Raw genomic sequence first — 17101 nt, 5'->3', positions numbered from 1 at the left:
AAAAGAAAGAGGGTGATCAAGATGCATCTTAGTCCCAAATGTACTCCTCACAAGAAGCCTGCTTTTTCCATACGGACAATACTCAAGTGTTGTTCATTTTCAAGTATCAATAAGAGCTGTTGAAAAAGATAGGACCTAAAGAAAGAAAGACAGGAAGAAACAGTATTAGTAGTAGGGAAGTAAGCACACTTAGGAAGCCTCTGAAGTCTTTGTGGGTGTGCCCATACGTGCACACATGTTTGACTCTTCAGGGATAGTTGTCTACATTCCAGACTGTGGGGATTATGAAACCAGGCAAAGGGAATTGCTAAATATGTGAAGCTAAAATGCATTACAAGGTCAGAACTAGAAAAAAACATGCAAGTACCGTGACAAGTGAAATTAGACCATTGGCAGACCTTGGAAGCACTACGTCTCTGGTGAATGGGATCTGCTGGTGTCCTTCTTTCTCAACGTCCTCAGGGGCCCTGGCCACTTGCGCTGCTTCCTGCTCTAATGCAAAACCACTTTTCCGCAAAGAGAATGTATGACAGCCTGAGGCAAAGGGTGAAAAAGAAGAAATATTCTGTGGAGTGAGAAATATATCTAGGCTGAAAATAGGAGGGACATTACCTGGCAGGAATAGAAGGAAGAACCAATTTGTAATCTGACCTAATGAGACTTAACCCTTAGGTTGAATAAACAATGTATTTACCAACTAATTGTTATAATAGCATTTTCCAGCAGAGGGCATACTTTACATTGAAATAGATCTAAAAAGGCCTTCCACCAAGAGGTTGGTTTTTTTTTTTTTCATTTGAATTTTTTTAACTTCAATATTTTTGGTTTCTAAATGGTTTAAAAATATTTTAAAGTATTTAAAGTCTAGAAGATGTTAAATGTGAAATTTCTCAGATTCTGTTAATATTTCTGTCTTATTAGTGAAAGATTCAAGTTGTGATTGAAAAATGAGGCATTTTTCCCATGGCTAATGGACTGGTCTTAGACACTATCATTGTACGCAGAACTGTTCTTTTTTTGTGCTGTTTACAAAATTATTACAGAAAATCCTATCTTTTAATTGGATGAGTATCGTTTTCCTTCATTCCAAAAGAGTTTGATATAAATAACTGCTTTTTTTTTTTTTTTTTTAAACAGAAATTACCAGCATTTTCTAATCTATTTTGTAGCCAGCTTTGGTATTTTCCCAAGAGGAAATGACACCTATATAAAAGTTAACTAAACTTATTATATAATATAACTCCAATATTCAAAGCCCATTTAAGTAGCAACTTCATGAGAATTTAAGATTTGTTTCTCTTCAAGATTCATTTCCTCTATCTAACGGAATCATTCTCAAAATAAATGAGAAAGTAGAAACTACTGTCTATATTTTAAAAATTTTAGGAAAACAAAGGCTAAGTCATTTGTTAGCAGTGGCTGAGCTCAGGTCTGGAGACCGATCTGTTTGACTCCATGGCACAATGTTCTTTTCATGGCAACACGCTGCCTTCAATTGACTATTTTATCTGATCTATTTTAAAATCATAGACATGACTTTGTTCATCAGGATGTAAGTCCAGATTGACATACTGTGAAAAAGTACAAGGAATGAAACAAAATAATACTATATAAATCAGTTGCAGGAATTCTTGGCTTATAAACTTATAGCTTGGATTAATTTTGGCATCATAGAACCACTTGATCTGACTTCATGTGTATGTGTGTTTGTGTGATTTTTTTAAACATAGTTTCTTTAAGTGAATGTAGGAAGAAAATCTCTGGGAAAGACATTCTTAATGTTATGGGAGATTCAATATATTTTCTTTTATTATTAAAGTTATTTCCTTTAGTACTTCTCTTTCTATGAAATAAAAGAAATTATATGAAATGCATAAGAATTCGCTGCCTAGGAAACAAAATTATTTTTGTGTTGAGAAAGTGGAGATTTTATATATCCTCAAAATGACAAAGAAATAGACCTCTATATATTCACTTTCATTTTCATAATTATCTCTAGCAGAATTATTCCAATTAATTTTGTTTAACAAGGATGGAAGAGCTCCTCTTTTATTTGCATGCAAAAAAGTAAATTTCAAAATAAATGTGGATGTTTAAATGTAAAGTAAACAAAAGTCTATCGACGAAATCAGAAATGTTAGCAAAATAATAAAATCTCTCTACTTTTTTTTTTCCCCCTTGGGAGATAAACTGTTTCAAGATTGATAGAGAATTTGACATTACCATGAAAATGACTATATGCTTTTAAACAACGACAACAATAATCAACTTTCATTTCACTTAACACTTGGATATAGGATTGTTTGCTTGTTTATAAAGCTTCACACAAATCATCAGCCGTGATTTGTATCAAATAAAAAGCACCAGAATACCAGGCTTGGATTCAGAAGATGAGGACTCCTAGCTGGGCCCCATTCTAGCTGTGTGATCAGGATAAATCATTTAACTTCTCTGGGCCTTGTTTTTTCAACTGTAAAACTGAGGTGATAATGAGTATCTACCACATAGGATGTTGAGGTTTAAAGTGTAATATACATCTGTGAAGGCACTGAGCCCAGTGTCTTCCCGACACATTGCAGATTTGTTTGTAAGACCAAAATAATCCATATAATAAACTTAATTAATAATACCCTATTTTTGGTAACAACTTTCTTTATTATTTATAAATTAATCATGCACATTGCACTAAATTAGCTCCCCTAAACTTATCTATGTTAAAACAAAGCATGGAGAAAACCTCGATTTTACATATATACAAAGTAGTTTTAAGATTGTTGGTTAACTGCTAGTGGTTAGAAAATGCAACGAAAATCAAGTATAATTTCCACTTGTGTTATGGATAGTAGGAAACTTAAAGATACAGGGTTGGATTTTAGATAATACTTATCAGTATTTTTTAGTATTTTTAGTATTATCTTCAGTTCTAATACCATATTTAAAACAAATGAAACGCATGTCAAAATTTACTTTTTTTTTGCTTCAGGAGTCTTAGTCTATATTTCTAGATCTAGAATTATCCTTGCAATGACATTTTCTCCATCTCATTTTACACCTTGCCTTTTCCTTATAAATCATATTCTCTTTTCATCAGTACATCTGCCCAAAACGCTCTTCTACTTGACAGTTCTATCCCACACTCGCCTCTAAGCTTCTAACAAGGCATACCTCTGGGAATTGCAAAGTGCCATATTTAAAATCTCTCAGTGAGATATACAGGTTTTCCCGTGTGATCATAAGGGATTCCTCAAATCTGAGTTTGAAAGCTAATCTATGACAACTGGTAGGCACAGTATTTTCACATTAGTATATTTATGTTGTGCTAATATACTTAAACAGTATGTATGTCCATTGAGAATTTTTCTACAAATTTCTTATCAGCTTTCTCTTAACTTTTAAGAAAGATGCCATCCATACATGTTTGATCAGCATTGGCTATGATTACGTTATATTTCCCGCTGACTAGGCTTATCCAAGTTGGAAGGGAGATGTCACAGATGTTGCAGATGCTCCCGGAGTACTAGTCAGCAATAAAAAGGAATGTTCCTGATATAAACAACGTGGATGCATCTCGAACATCTTATGCTATGTTAAAGAAGTCTAACAGAGGCTACAACTGTGTGGATCCATTTATGAGACATTCTGGAGAAGGCCAAACCATAGGGACAGAAACCAAATCAGGGACCCCTGGGGGACAGCAGAAGAGAAATGACACCAAAGGAGCTTGAGCAGACTTCCGAGGTGACAAGAAAATCTTGTTTGTGATGGTGGTTGCAAAACTGCATATATTTGTCAGACTCACCAAACCAAACCTACCTAAGAGAACAACCTAAAAAGAGTGATTTTTGCAGTATGTATATTACACCTCAAGGAACCCACTTAAAAAAAACAAGTGGTTAAGGAAAAAGAAGATACTTGTAGTTTTGAGGAGCTGTACACTGTCTTTTTCCAGAGAAGTTTTATTGATAATATACTATGTGCATTTTTCAACCATTTCTATTTCTAGCCCTAAATGTGTGACACTCAGATTAGTTTTAAGTAGCTCAAGGCTACCTTCATGTAATTTATTCAGTGAGTTTGGGAGCTTGAGCATGAAATGAGAATTCTGAAACAAGTATAAACATTATGAAATGTCATTAATTGTAGGAAGAACATTATTTAATGGAACTCCTACCCTCATAATATGCCAACGACCTAATTTTTATTTCATTTTCCAGTCATCAGCAGTTAAGCAACAGTGCTAAGAGCTTATTGTACCTAATATCATTTAATGGCTATCAAATTCTAGGAGGTGAATTGTACTATCCCCATTTTAAATAAGGGCCAGCCAGGCTCAGAGCAACCTCAACAGCAAATTTCACAAGTCCTGATTCCAGAGCCGACATTTGTTGCCATCTTTCATTTACGTTTACCAGTTTCACGATAGTTCTGATCCTTGTGGATAAGATTGCATAAGTCCTTGGCAATAAATTGTAAAGAGGGAAGTCTTCCCTAGAGGGAAAAAAAAGACTTTCAAAAGGCATTGATACTGAGTACTGAAAACCAAACGTCGGGATTCACAAGTTAAGGGAACGCTCTTGCCATTCATCTTAACCGTAACTTTTTGATGGAAGCTTAATTTAATTGTAGTAAAGGAAGACGTTTATTTCCAACCTCATATAAGCTTCCAGTACAACTGCAATGCCAGGCTTTAATGAGATTCTTTTTGAGCACATTCTTTGAGATTTTAAAGTTATGTTTATCACTGAACTGTTATTTTCATAACCAATCAATAGAACTGTGTACTTTAATAATTTTTTAAACCTTATTAATTCCCTACCATATTGTGTTAAAATAACTCAGTGGTTACTATATAATACTTTCTGTTTCAGTGCCATTATCAAGCCTAGATTTTCTTTTCTTGGACAAAATCTCCACGTGGGGGGACAACCAAAGTCATCAATGTTTACAAGTTTGTGTTTGCTCTCATATCAGATGTACGATACTTCAAGTAGGTGTATATGTTTGATTCACTACCCGCCAGCTGCTCTTCCATAGTAGAGTTTTTAATTGTGGCTTGCCAGAAACTCTTACCTTTTATTCACAATTGTCTGGGTGTGCCTTTTCCACTTGCATTGAACTGTATGTACTGTGTGCTGTAGAGGTGTGCAGTTAAAATACGTTTATTCTCAGAAATATTTTAAAAATATTTTAAAATGTTTTCCTTTGCAGAATCAGACACAAGTTTGGCAGAAGGAAGTGTCAGCTGCTTAGATGAAAGTCTTGGACATAACAGCAACATGGGCAGTGATTCAGGCACCATGGGAAGTGATTCAGGTACTGCCTAACTGTTGTGTAAACCTTAAAAAGTGTGAAATAAGACGCCATATAGTGGAAAGCATGGGGGCTGTTCATACCCTCCCTAATGTATTTATGCAATTAAAGCAATTCTTTTCTACAGTTGAAGTGGTTTTGGAACTTTGCCATTCACTTTCTTTAAAAGTACAACTTATAAAAGTCTTAGAATCAAGCTCTCTAATTTTTGATCTAGTACTTATCTTTTTGGTGTAGATAAGAATATGCATATTCCACATTCCATAGAATCAGGTCATCTATTTTATTTATGCTATCTGTTTCTTAATTTGACTGCATTTAAATTATGTATTCAGTTTGGAACATGTGTTCCCAAACCCTACTTTTTAATTTTTTTTAAACTAAAATACATTTTAAATAAAAAGTTAATACTATCAATAAGATAATTGTGACTCTAGATTAACCACAGGTAACAAGAGTCCTTTTATTATTTATTTATTTTTTAAAATATCCTTTTATTTAAATTCAATTAATTGACATATAGCATAGGTACAGTTCAGTGATTCATTGAGTTGCCTATAACACCCGGTGCTCATTCCATCACATGCCCTCCTTACTGCCCGTCACCCGGTTAACAAGAGTCCTTTTAAAATGAAAAACTAAAAATTACACATGTAGTTAAAAGAGATTCAATTGTCTAAATATCTCTGGCATAAAAGTAGAGCTTCCAAAATTATTTCTGTCACTAAATGAGAACTTTATTAGGTGTTTCCCTAATGCTCTATTAGTTGGATAGCACACCAGCAGTAAATGAGAGGGCCTCCTCCCAACCCCACACTTCAGCAATATTTCCTGTTACCGGATTGCCTAAATTCTGTCAGTATGGTCGATTTCATATGGCCTCTTTCTGTTGTTTGAGTGTGTAATTCCAGTGATTGCTACTGAACTAGAATGTTAACATTTTCTAAGAGCTGATAGATCCTCGCATATCGGTTATACACCTTCTTATATTTGTTCTGTGTGTTTGAAATATTTCACGATTAAAATTAATGATTATAAACGAACAAAAAATGCTGTGCAACGTGGCCAGCTAAGAATCAGTAGGAAACCGGCAAATTAGGAAACACAAAATACCTTGTTACTCATTTGTTCTGTGATTGAGTTGTAGAAAACACTTGGAAAATATTGTGAACTTCAGATTCCCCCGCATTGTCAGGAGACTTCTAGAAATTTAGTCAGGAGAATCCTAAAGGGACAACATCGTTTACATAAAAATGGTCATCTGCCCTAAAAGCTTTCCAAGATTTTAAAAGGTTAATTCATTTTCTGTTCACTGCACTCAGTGTTTATTAACTTATTGCCCTGTGCTTTTTTCTGTGGCTTATATTTGATTTTTCCAAACTTGTTATACAGTTGTTAGATTTAATAATTAACATTTCTATTAAATGTTATTGATGTTAGAACTCAGACTATGCTCTAGCTAATATTTAACATCTTTATGGTTGTTTTAAGCTTCTGGACCTCATCCTAATTTTTGTTTGTCTAGTAAGGGCTTTTCAACAATATTCATTCCTTCAATAAATATTTAATGGGCATGCTCTATGTACTGGGCATTTTGTCTATTTAGAGCTGCTAGCAAATGTAACTATTTGCTGATTTTCAGTCCTCAATGTGGCATGAAAGACGTGATAAATCTGAACGCAACCTACTTTTAAAAAGCAAATACATTTTCAAAGGCAAATATATTTGAAGGCAAACACATTTTCAGAGGGCACCCATTGATGGTCTAGATGAGGTCAGTGCTTAGAAACAGAGAATTACTTTGCACAGTGTGTAGTAAAATTCTGAATTTATAAAATTATGAAATTCCTTTCCCTCAGGTACATGATATAGACCGAAGTAGAAATCAATGCAAAAAAAAAAAGGATTAGATAAATTGCAAATTGGTGAACATATATTGAATTTCTGAAAAACATTACAGTGTTTGGGATAATATCTTAAACTTTGAGGTTGACAAAAAGGGATTCTATCCCATATGTCCTTTCCACCTTCACCAATTATATAATGGGACATAAAGATCATGAATGTGACCCAATACTATAACATTATGTCCCTTCGTGGAAGTATTACATCATAGTAAAACATGATTAATGATGCTTTTAAAGTTTAAATATTCTAATTATGCTGTGGAAGGCTTTTTTGTTTTTCTGTCTCTCATTTTTATAGAGATATACCGCATCTCACAAAGTGGCAATATTTTTGGCAATACACATTGGCCTGATATATAGAAAGTGTTTCCTTACTATTTTGAGGTAATACCTATTAATATTTGTCCAGCTGGAATGGCGTGTTTTTCTGTAGTTACATACTATAGGTAAAGGAATACTTTGTCGATTTCAAACACATGCAGTGACAGACCTTTTCTCTCCAAGAATAACTCAGCTGTCAAAATCAATGTGAGAATGAAATGTGCCACATGGTGTAGTTCCAATAAAATGTTATTATTTAAGTCCTATTTGATTTTATTTTTTGACCATTTATATGGTATCGTATAATTTCAAGGTCTTCAACCAATATTTGTTATAGGGGAAGGGCACAACGTTATTCGAAGCTTGTGCATATTTTAAATACCACATTCATTATTGCATGTAATTGATTTTGCTTTTCAAAGCAAGCCAAAGAGAAACAAAAAACAAACAAACAAAAACCCAAACATTTCTTTTATAAAGGAAATTGGCTCCTAGCTCATTGACACCAGCCCAGTTCTCTCCTTCTGGTGACAGAGAAGAGAAAATTCTCTTTTCATTGCTTATGTGGATAAATTCTTCCATCCCTGTGTCAGAGGATGTGATAAGGCAAGAATCAGGCTGAATATTTAGCACTCACCCAGCTCTTCTTTGGATGCTGTTCTCACAATGAATCCAACTCTAATTTTTTTTCCCATTTTCACTCTGTGCTTGTCTTTCAAACTTGGGGCTACCTATCAAGTTTCCCGGACTTGACTCAAAAGTATGGATGCTAATTGAGCTACCTGTCTAATAGCCAGATATTTTTTAGTGGCAGCAGTATAGTATTTTAGGCTCTGAAGTCCCTGAAGACAAGGGCTATATGCCTGGGACTACATGGCATATAAGAAGTACTCCGTAGAAAGGAGAGAAAATGAGTGGGAAATATCAGAGAGGAGTCAAACCATGAGAGACTCCTAACTCTGGGAAACGAACAAGGGGTGGTGGAAGGGAAGGTGGGCGGGGAGACAGGGTGTCTGGGTGATGGGCACTAAGGGGATGAGCATTGGGTGTTATACTATATGCCGACAAATTGAACTCTAATAAAAAAATACACACACAAAAAAAGAAGTACCCCATAAATATTTGGGGCAGAATGAACTAGAAGTACATGATGAGTTAGGTGGCAGTGAAACAAATAAGTTTGGTTCTAGAATCAAATTTTGAACATGATAGCCCTTTTAACATCTTAACTCATATCTATTAGTGCAATATGTAGAATGCATGAGTGTTTTACTCATTTGACTTAGTTTTAGATTACTTGGGAAAGAGACAGAAAATTGCTCTAAGTTTCTCTTTTTAATTTGTGTTACCCAAGGATACAGTAGTAAACATGAAAAACAAAAGGGAAACTGATTATTTAAAGGGGTACTTGTAACTATTTCAAGGGAAGCCAAATTTTGTTATTTTTTAAAATCCGTGCAAAAATATACCTAGAGTGAAATTAAAGGGAATAATTTGCTAATCTCTTTTAAGGACTTTCCTAAATTAAATATCAACTTAGCAAAAGTAAATTTCTGAATCTTGATGCTAAACACAACTTAAAGTATATCTTTATTGCAAATATTCTTGCTCTTTTGGAAAAGTTGGGTAATCAATTCTCATAATATAGGTAGAATATTAGGATTTTTTAAATTATAAGAGCCACATAGCAGAGAAGTAAAGATATTCTTAAATAAATTTGAACCTTGCATAAATATAATAGAAGATGAATTATTACAATTGCTGTAGAGTTCAAAGCAAGCATGGAAAGCAAACTTATAAATGTGTATCTTTAAATGTTGGTGATCTTAAATGGGTTTTTCCTGAAAATCATATTAAATGAATCAGCAGATGATCCAATGATAACTTAAATGTATTGCTTTGTTTACTCATCCATACAGAAGGCAAATTTCCTGCCAGGTTAGTAGATGACTGACTCTTACTAAGTGATATTTGGTGTGAATTTTCCTACCTGTGCAGATAGTACTATCGCAATAAGCTAAAACCCATTTAAATAGAATCACCCAGTTGCTGAAATGGAATCATCAGCAACTTTTGTGAAGTTAATGGGATTATATTAGTTTAGTTTTATTGCAATCATTGATAAGAGAAGGAATACTTCATGTGTAATGAAGTACTAAATGCTGTCATTTCATTTTTTCTTACGATTGCATAAAGCAAAAGATGGGTTTTAAATTGATATAATATTTATTTTACTGCATTCCACATGATAGAGTATACATTTTTAGACCTTTTTTCCCCTGGAAAATATGATCTCTTTCCCTATACATAAATATGATCACTTTTAAACAAAATACATTTAAACCGAGATATGTTTTAACAATTTTATTCTATAGTTTAAAAAATTAGGGTATGTTAGTACTTTATGAGAATTTTAACTTTAAGAATCTATGTTAATTGGAAAGATTTTTAATATATCACATTTTGAGTTTCAGGAAAATATGGATGCGTGGAGAATACATATAAGAAAGTGATAAAGATCACAATTCAAAACTAAATGCCAGAATTAGTCACAATTCAATTTAAACCAACAAAATTGCTTTTCATCTTTTAATGAAAACCTATCAGTTAAAAGTTTGCATGGGAGATTTTCTCCTTCTCCCTAAATATGGCTTCTGTTTAAAGCAGCTACCTCACATGGCAAAAATAGGATTGTTTTTGCCATTTTAGATATTTGAGATAGATAGATGATAGATAGATAGATGATAGATAGATAGATAGATAGATAGATAGATAGATAGATAGACAGACAGACAGGCTGGCTTTTGGATACTTTATTGTCAAAGTTTTTCTAATAAGGGAAAGCTCCATCAGCTATAATATCTTCTCTGCAATAAAAAGAAGGGAGGAGGTGGTACGGAACTATGGCTCCTGCTTTCCCAGTTCCCCTTGAATTGTAGGTGATAAGACACAAGTAGGGCATAAGGGCTTAACAAAGAACTAGAAAGTCTGATGCATTAAGAATCATTACTGTCAATTCTGTACCACAGCCCTTTTTGCAATTTCCCCTGGCTTTGCCCACACTGTGAAAGGACTCTCCCATGTTGCCTCCCCTTCCTGTCCTCCATCCTGTTAATTCACTCCCTCTGCACCTCCATCCCCAGGCCACCTTCATGATGGAGTGCCTGGGTCGTATCCTGCAAATGCCAGCCTAGAGCTGATGCCCATTTGGTACAGAAACTAGAAAAATGGATTGGTTTGAACCACACATGAAAAGGAATTTAAACTGTGAGAAGCCTATATTCAGTTTTGGATTTCCTAGCCTTAGTTATTTTATTGCCCATTCCCTTATTTTTCTACCTTTTAATTTCCTTCAGATGAAGAGAATGTGGCAGAAAGAGCATCCCCTGAGCCAGAACTGCATCTCAGGCCTTACCAAATGGAAGTCGCCCAACCAGCCTTGGAGGGGAAAAATATCATTATATGCCTCCCTACAGGGAGTGGGAAAACCAGAGTGGCTGTTTACATTGCCAAGGATCACTTGGACAAGAAGAAAAAAGCATCTGAACCTGGAAAAGTCATAGTCCTTGTCAATAAGGTATTCAAATAGCACATAATACAACAGTGTTTATTTTTACTTTATTTTTCTGAAGCATTTGTAAAATTACATACATAACAATACAGATTTAATGTAATTAAGAGTAATATCAAAATAAGTAACTTATTTTATTTTAAATCTTTGCTGTTTTTGCAGGTTTATGTAATATCTAAGTTATTAGCTTTTAAAATATTTTTTCATAATACCAGAGCATAAATCAAATAGCTGTTATTTATGTGTAAATACATTTACCCAGATATTCTTTAAGGTTAACTGGCACTAATTTAAATTATCATGTACATGGACATGAATGACTTCAAAATAGTACTGCAATCTAGGATCAGATACTGTCTTTTGGAATCTCTTTAGCTGTTGACCCTTAGTCAAAGGTCATAAGTCCTTCTTACCAGAATATATATCATTTGCTTGAAGACAAAGAGAAAATTAAGTGAATATTTGGCTGGTCTAAATCAAGTTAAAAAGGAAAATAGATAACTTTTAAGAGTTATTATATAGATGTTACCCGAAATGCAACTGAAGTTTTCCTCTAATAATTTATATTTTGGGACATCTAAAGACCGATCCTCATAAATAGGTATAAGTCATCTCCACAGTAAAATAAAATCTAGTTATTTGAGCTTTATTCAGATAAATGAGTTTATTAACTTGTAAATCTGTATGTTGGGCAGGTTAATCTTTACTTTTGTGGAGTAAAATTGAGTATACATTGGCATGGTCAGACATAGTCTTTTTTCTATTACTTAGAGTAACTAGACTTTCCTCATTTCCTTTACCAAAAATATAGTAATGGGCTATACAGCTTTTCTGTATTCTTGGATTTCTATTATGCCAAAGGGTTTAGTTGCAACCTGCCGTTCAGTACCAAAGAAACATGCTCAGAATATATGATCTGAATAATTTCTATCATGTAGTTCCAAATGCATTTTGAATGTATCTGCTAAGTCGAAAGACCTCTTCTTTATACTTGAATGCCTACTATTAGAACCGTTTTATTTCTCTTGTGACAATAGTGATACATTAGAATTTATTTGGAAATATCCTTTCACATATTCTCTTTCTTAAGGATATTATCTTTTGGAATAAAAGGAATCTAGCTCTGAATACAAATTCTACCCACCAGTAGTTTGACCTTGGACAAATTCCTAACTTCTCCTTACTTTAGTTTCCTCATCTGTAAAATGAACAAGATAATACTACCCAGTATAGTTGCTCTGAAATTTAGTCTATCTTAAGCCTGCGAATGACTCAGTAAGTTTTAGTTCTTTCCCCCACTCCTCCTTCCTCACCTCCATGACTGATTAAATGGAACTCCTTAACCAGTAAACAGGGTCTTAAGTGCCAGGTTTAGAGAAAAGAACAAAGTTAACTGGATTTGAAGGTACTTCAACTGGAGTTCCTGAAACCATTTGAATATTCTGCAGTTTCTTCAAACTGTATTTGCCTCCCTGAGGGTCTCCTTCCCTCCTCAACTATCTCTTTGTTACTTATACCACCTCCTCCAAAGCATGAAGCCTCAACACCTAGGAGATATTTTTGATTCATCTGCTTCCTTGCCTTCTCTTATCAGACCCCAGGGTCATAAACTCTTAGAGCTGAAAGAGGACTTCAGGATCCAGCTCTCATCCATCGCAGTGTGGTTCTCTCACCCCTGCTGAGTAAGCTGGAATACCCAGGAAGTCCCGCTTTTAATAAGATAGCTTGATCCATTCTTTGAATAGCTGGCACTGATGGAAAAGCCCTAACAAAATCTGTTTCTCTGGGATCCACACTCATTGGTTAGAGTTCTTTCCAGTGTGATTATAAAAAGTAAGTATGAATTCTCCTGCCTCGTGACTGCCCTTCACATTGAGAAGACAGCAATATGGCTACTAAGTCATTTTTCTCTTTTGTTCCCTGGGATAAGTATTCCAGTTCCTTTAACTAATTTTCATATAGCATGGTTTCCAGATTTTTTATCATCCTGAGTGCCCATAATTTTTGATTCATTTATTTAGGACCTTCTTCAAGTACAGCGTCCAGAGTTGGGCAAAATACTATAGATATGGTGTTATTAGTGCAGACTGTAAGAGAGATGAGATGTGACTCTAAGCCCACAACCTGGTTTGCATTTATCACTGGTGCTGGCACCCAGAGATTCATCTGGAGTTTGCTGTAAACTAAAAGCCTCAGTTTCTTTTTTGTCTGAAAATCTGTTAAACTAGAATTCTTTTAACTTATTTTTGTGCAGTTAATTTTTGAGCCTAAATGCGAATACTTATATTCATTTCTTCATCTTATGCATGTTGATTGATCCTCGCAGGCCTCAGGTTTTTGTATGCATCTAACGCACCTTGTTCTTATAATGATTCCTCCTCTCGATGTTGTATGCTCATCATGAATTTTTCATCTCATTGGATTGAGGTGATTCTTGCAAATCCACATTTGCAGCCATGTTTAAATGTTAAATTATCCTCATTAATTATTCATTTTCACTGCACTGTTATTGAGACAGTTAAAGACGTAAGTCTAATTCATCATCTGCTTCTCTGGTATTTTTCCCTAAGAATCACTAGAAATCCCTCCACTAGTTCTTCCATATATGTCACAATTGTTTACTTTATCATCCCATTTCTTTCCATTTTAAAGTAACTTGAGCTTCAGTTCTCTTCGACTGAGTCAGGAAATCTCTGGTCCTCTATGTCACATAACCTTAGGTTTATATTTGGCCTAATAGATGGCATCGTAACCCTTGATCTCAAAAAGAGAAATCCTGTCCCCTCTAACATCATTTACTTTCATCTCCCTGCCTCCATGCTTTCCAAAGTTATCGCCTTCAAATGCAGGGAGAAATGAAAACACCACCTGTGTTCCCAGACTTTCTATTTCCTATCTAGGGCTTCAACATCACGAGAGATAAATCCCAGGTTCCTTCAGATGCTATAATGCAGCCCCATATGATTCAGCAGAAGTGGGTAGCAGTTGGGTTTGATTAGTCTTGGCAGGCACTCTGTCACATCTCAGGAAAAGGCTCCAAGAGGACCACACACCTCCCAATTAGCCATGTCAGACTTGCATCTGGCTTTCTCTGTGTCCTTCAGTAGGAAGTCAACGCCACCCAGAGTGAGTATCAGGATTTCCAACACCTGCTACCTCCTGTGAAAACTTATTTTTGTTCTGTAGGCCAGAAGATGCTGCTTCTTTGGAAGGTCTTGACTTATCCTTTATGGGCTGAACCCCAGGTTGCTATGTCACCCCATGGTATAGAGATTCTTAAATCATTCAACAGCATGAGGGTATTTAAAGACAAATCAAAGACAGATCCTATTATCAGGAATCTACAATCTAAGAAATGAGAGATGTATATTAATCATATAATTATTAATATTGCATTATAGTTCATGATACAGTATTAATTATTTTTATTGTATCTCACTAAATCTACACAGCTACTCGATGAGGTAACCATAATTATTGTCATTTTACTCATCAGAAAATTGGGGCTCTGAGGCTTTATTTGATCTGTCAGGGCTCATCCTTCCAATAAGCAGCTGAGCTGAAACTTGAACCCTTATCTTCTGAAGCCAACTGGCCTTTTTTTTCCCCCTGTACTGGAATAAAAGAATCAGAAAAATATCAGGAAAGTTTCTGAGGACCAGAAAAATGACAGCTTATATTTATTTAATTTTCACAACAGTGTTATCAGTAGTTTAACATTGATTGTTAACATTCTCATTTTTTGATGTGGAAATTGAAATGATTGAGATGATTCAGTAACTTGTCCAAGGACACATAATAACCAAGTGGCTGGAGTAGTTTTTAGGGCTAACTTTCTCTCCTCTGGATCTTGCTCTTTCCACTAAGCTTAATTTTCATTCTCTTCTTCAGAGTCTTTCTTACTCCCTTCTCAGATTTTTTCCTCTGTCTCATGTAAGTAGAAGAAAAAGAATAGTTCTAGAAAGATGTGTCAGCAATGACTTTGTGTAAGAGAAAGAAGAGCTGCGGTTCTCACATTTTAAAGATTTATTGTCACGTGAGAGCTTTCATATAAGTGCAAGTTGTGTCCCTACACAACTACAAAGTTGTGTCCCTAGAGATGATCACTAGATTCAGTGGCCTTTTGATGAGGCCCAGGAGTTTGTATTTTCCAAATATCTCAAATGATTTTGTGCAGATGGACCAAAGACTTGACTTTGACAAAAAACAAACAAAAACAAAAAACAAAAACCCCAAAACACTAACAGAAAGTCTCTCTTCTTATTTTTCTCACCTTGTGTTATTTTCTCCCACTTACCAAAGTTGGTTATTAGTTTTAGGTCCTCACTATTTTCTTGAAATGACTAGATTCTATTTTACTCCTTCTCTTTCCACACTCACCCTTCGATAACTTCATTATTTATATTAAACAGTGATACAAAGTTCACTGTACACTGTTCTCAGCCAGAGGTATCAGCCAGCCCTCATTTTACACATAATGGAGCTCGCCTCAAGGAAAAAGACGAATAACACATGTTCTGCAGACCAGTGGAAAGATAACCACTGATCATATTATCTGGTAATTATATTATGAGTATAATGCTTACTCTTTGATGCTTTTTCCTTGAAACTCTTTCTGCCAACTCTCTTCTTGCCACACTGTATATCCCTAGGCTTCCATGGTAAAAACTCTCCTAGGATATAACCTTCAAGATATCCTGGTTATTCCTTTCCCTGATCTGGGTGGTATTCTATATGACTAGTAATGTGTAGCATTGAGGTGTCAACTCAACCACCTTCTGCAGATACTATGACATACAGAGATCCAGCTAAAAGGATTTTATTTTACTTCCATGCAACAAGACCTTTGTTAAAATTTCAACAGGTTGAGCTTTTACTGAAACTGGTAATTTTTAAACTTAATTTGGGGTAAATGCCCATTATGCAGAGTAATGCCATCACTGGGGAGTGTGAATGCAAGACTGAAGAATTAATAGCCATCCCTCAGACAGAGGACCAAGTATAGGGCTGGCACTTTCTGGATGTTGTAACCAGAAAGAATGTGGCCATCTTCCAACTGCTTGCCTGCAAAGATGCACCTCTGCTGGCCAGGGGGCATGCCTTCTTTATCTTGGGTCTTGGCCTTCACATTCTCGCTGGGTTCCATCTTCAGGGTGATGGTCTTGCAGGTCAGGATCTTTATGAAGACCTATATTTTGACTGGCCAGTGAATGCAAAGATATTGTGAATCGCCGTCACGTTGAGTAACTTCAATGCCAACATACTCCGACAACATAATGCCAGTCATCCCTGAAAGATTTCCACTTATTTTGCCAACCTGCCCTTTTGTTCTTTGTTAGCTATCAAAGCTATTTTAATGGTCTATCCCTTCATCTCACATCTGCTCTCTTCAGCAGTATCTTACCTCCTCACTTTTAGTTCTCTGTTACCTTCAGTTTTTTAGGCATGTTGCCTCTGGCCCCTTTTCAAAACAAACTACAGGAAAAAATCAACACTAAACACAACTCACAAGGGTCCTATGAACTATAATACTAAATTTAAAATATTCTGCATGGTATTCACCGCCCTTTATAGCCTGGCCCTGACCTATTAATTCAGAATTTATCTCTTACCCAGGTTTGGTTTTAATTTATCTTGTCACTGACCCATGGCTTACTAGATTAAAATTCTATCTAAACTCATCTTTGGAGTACTCAGTTACTTCTGCCTCCTTGCGGTCACTTTGTATTTCTGTGGGAGAATTATCACATGAGTTTTAATAATTTGTGGGTTTTTGTTGGTTACTCTTACCCTATGTGCTCACCTAGACCTAGTTCCTCAAAGTTGTCAGCTATGTCTTAAAACATCTTTATGTTTCAGATATGATGTTTACACCTAACAGGCATTCAATAAATGCTTATTGATAAATTAATGAATGTAATGATTGATAGTTTGTTATGCTTAGTTAACTGATAATGTAAACACTTCTGATAATGCTTGGCACATACTAGGC

At 35.2% G+C, this 17101-nt stretch overlaps 1 protein-coding gene across 1 annotated transcript in view; it reads left to right on the top strand.

Annotated features, from left to right (window-relative positions):
• IFIH1 (interferon induced with helicase C domain 1) overlaps nt 1–17101 on the top strand; it is a 58176-nt gene that overhangs the window by 22775 nt on the left and 18300 nt on the right. Inside the window, exons 4-5 of the mRNA XM_038584667.1 lie at nt 5209–5313; nt 10895–11115. Coding sequence (XP_038440595.1) covers nt 5209–5313; nt 10895–11115 — 326 coding nt within the window. The remainder of the gene's footprint in view (nt 1–5208; nt 5314–10894; nt 11116–17101) is intronic.

Source organism: Canis lupus, chromosome 36 (assembly GCF_011100685.1).
Source record: "Canis lupus familiaris isolate Mischka breed German Shepherd chromosome 36, alternate assembly UU_Cfam_GSD_1.0, whole genome shotgun sequence".
Taxonomy (NCBI): domain Eukaryota; kingdom Metazoa; phylum Chordata; class Mammalia; order Carnivora; family Canidae; genus Canis; species Canis lupus.
This window is presented reverse-complemented; position numbering and strand designations above follow the sequence as displayed.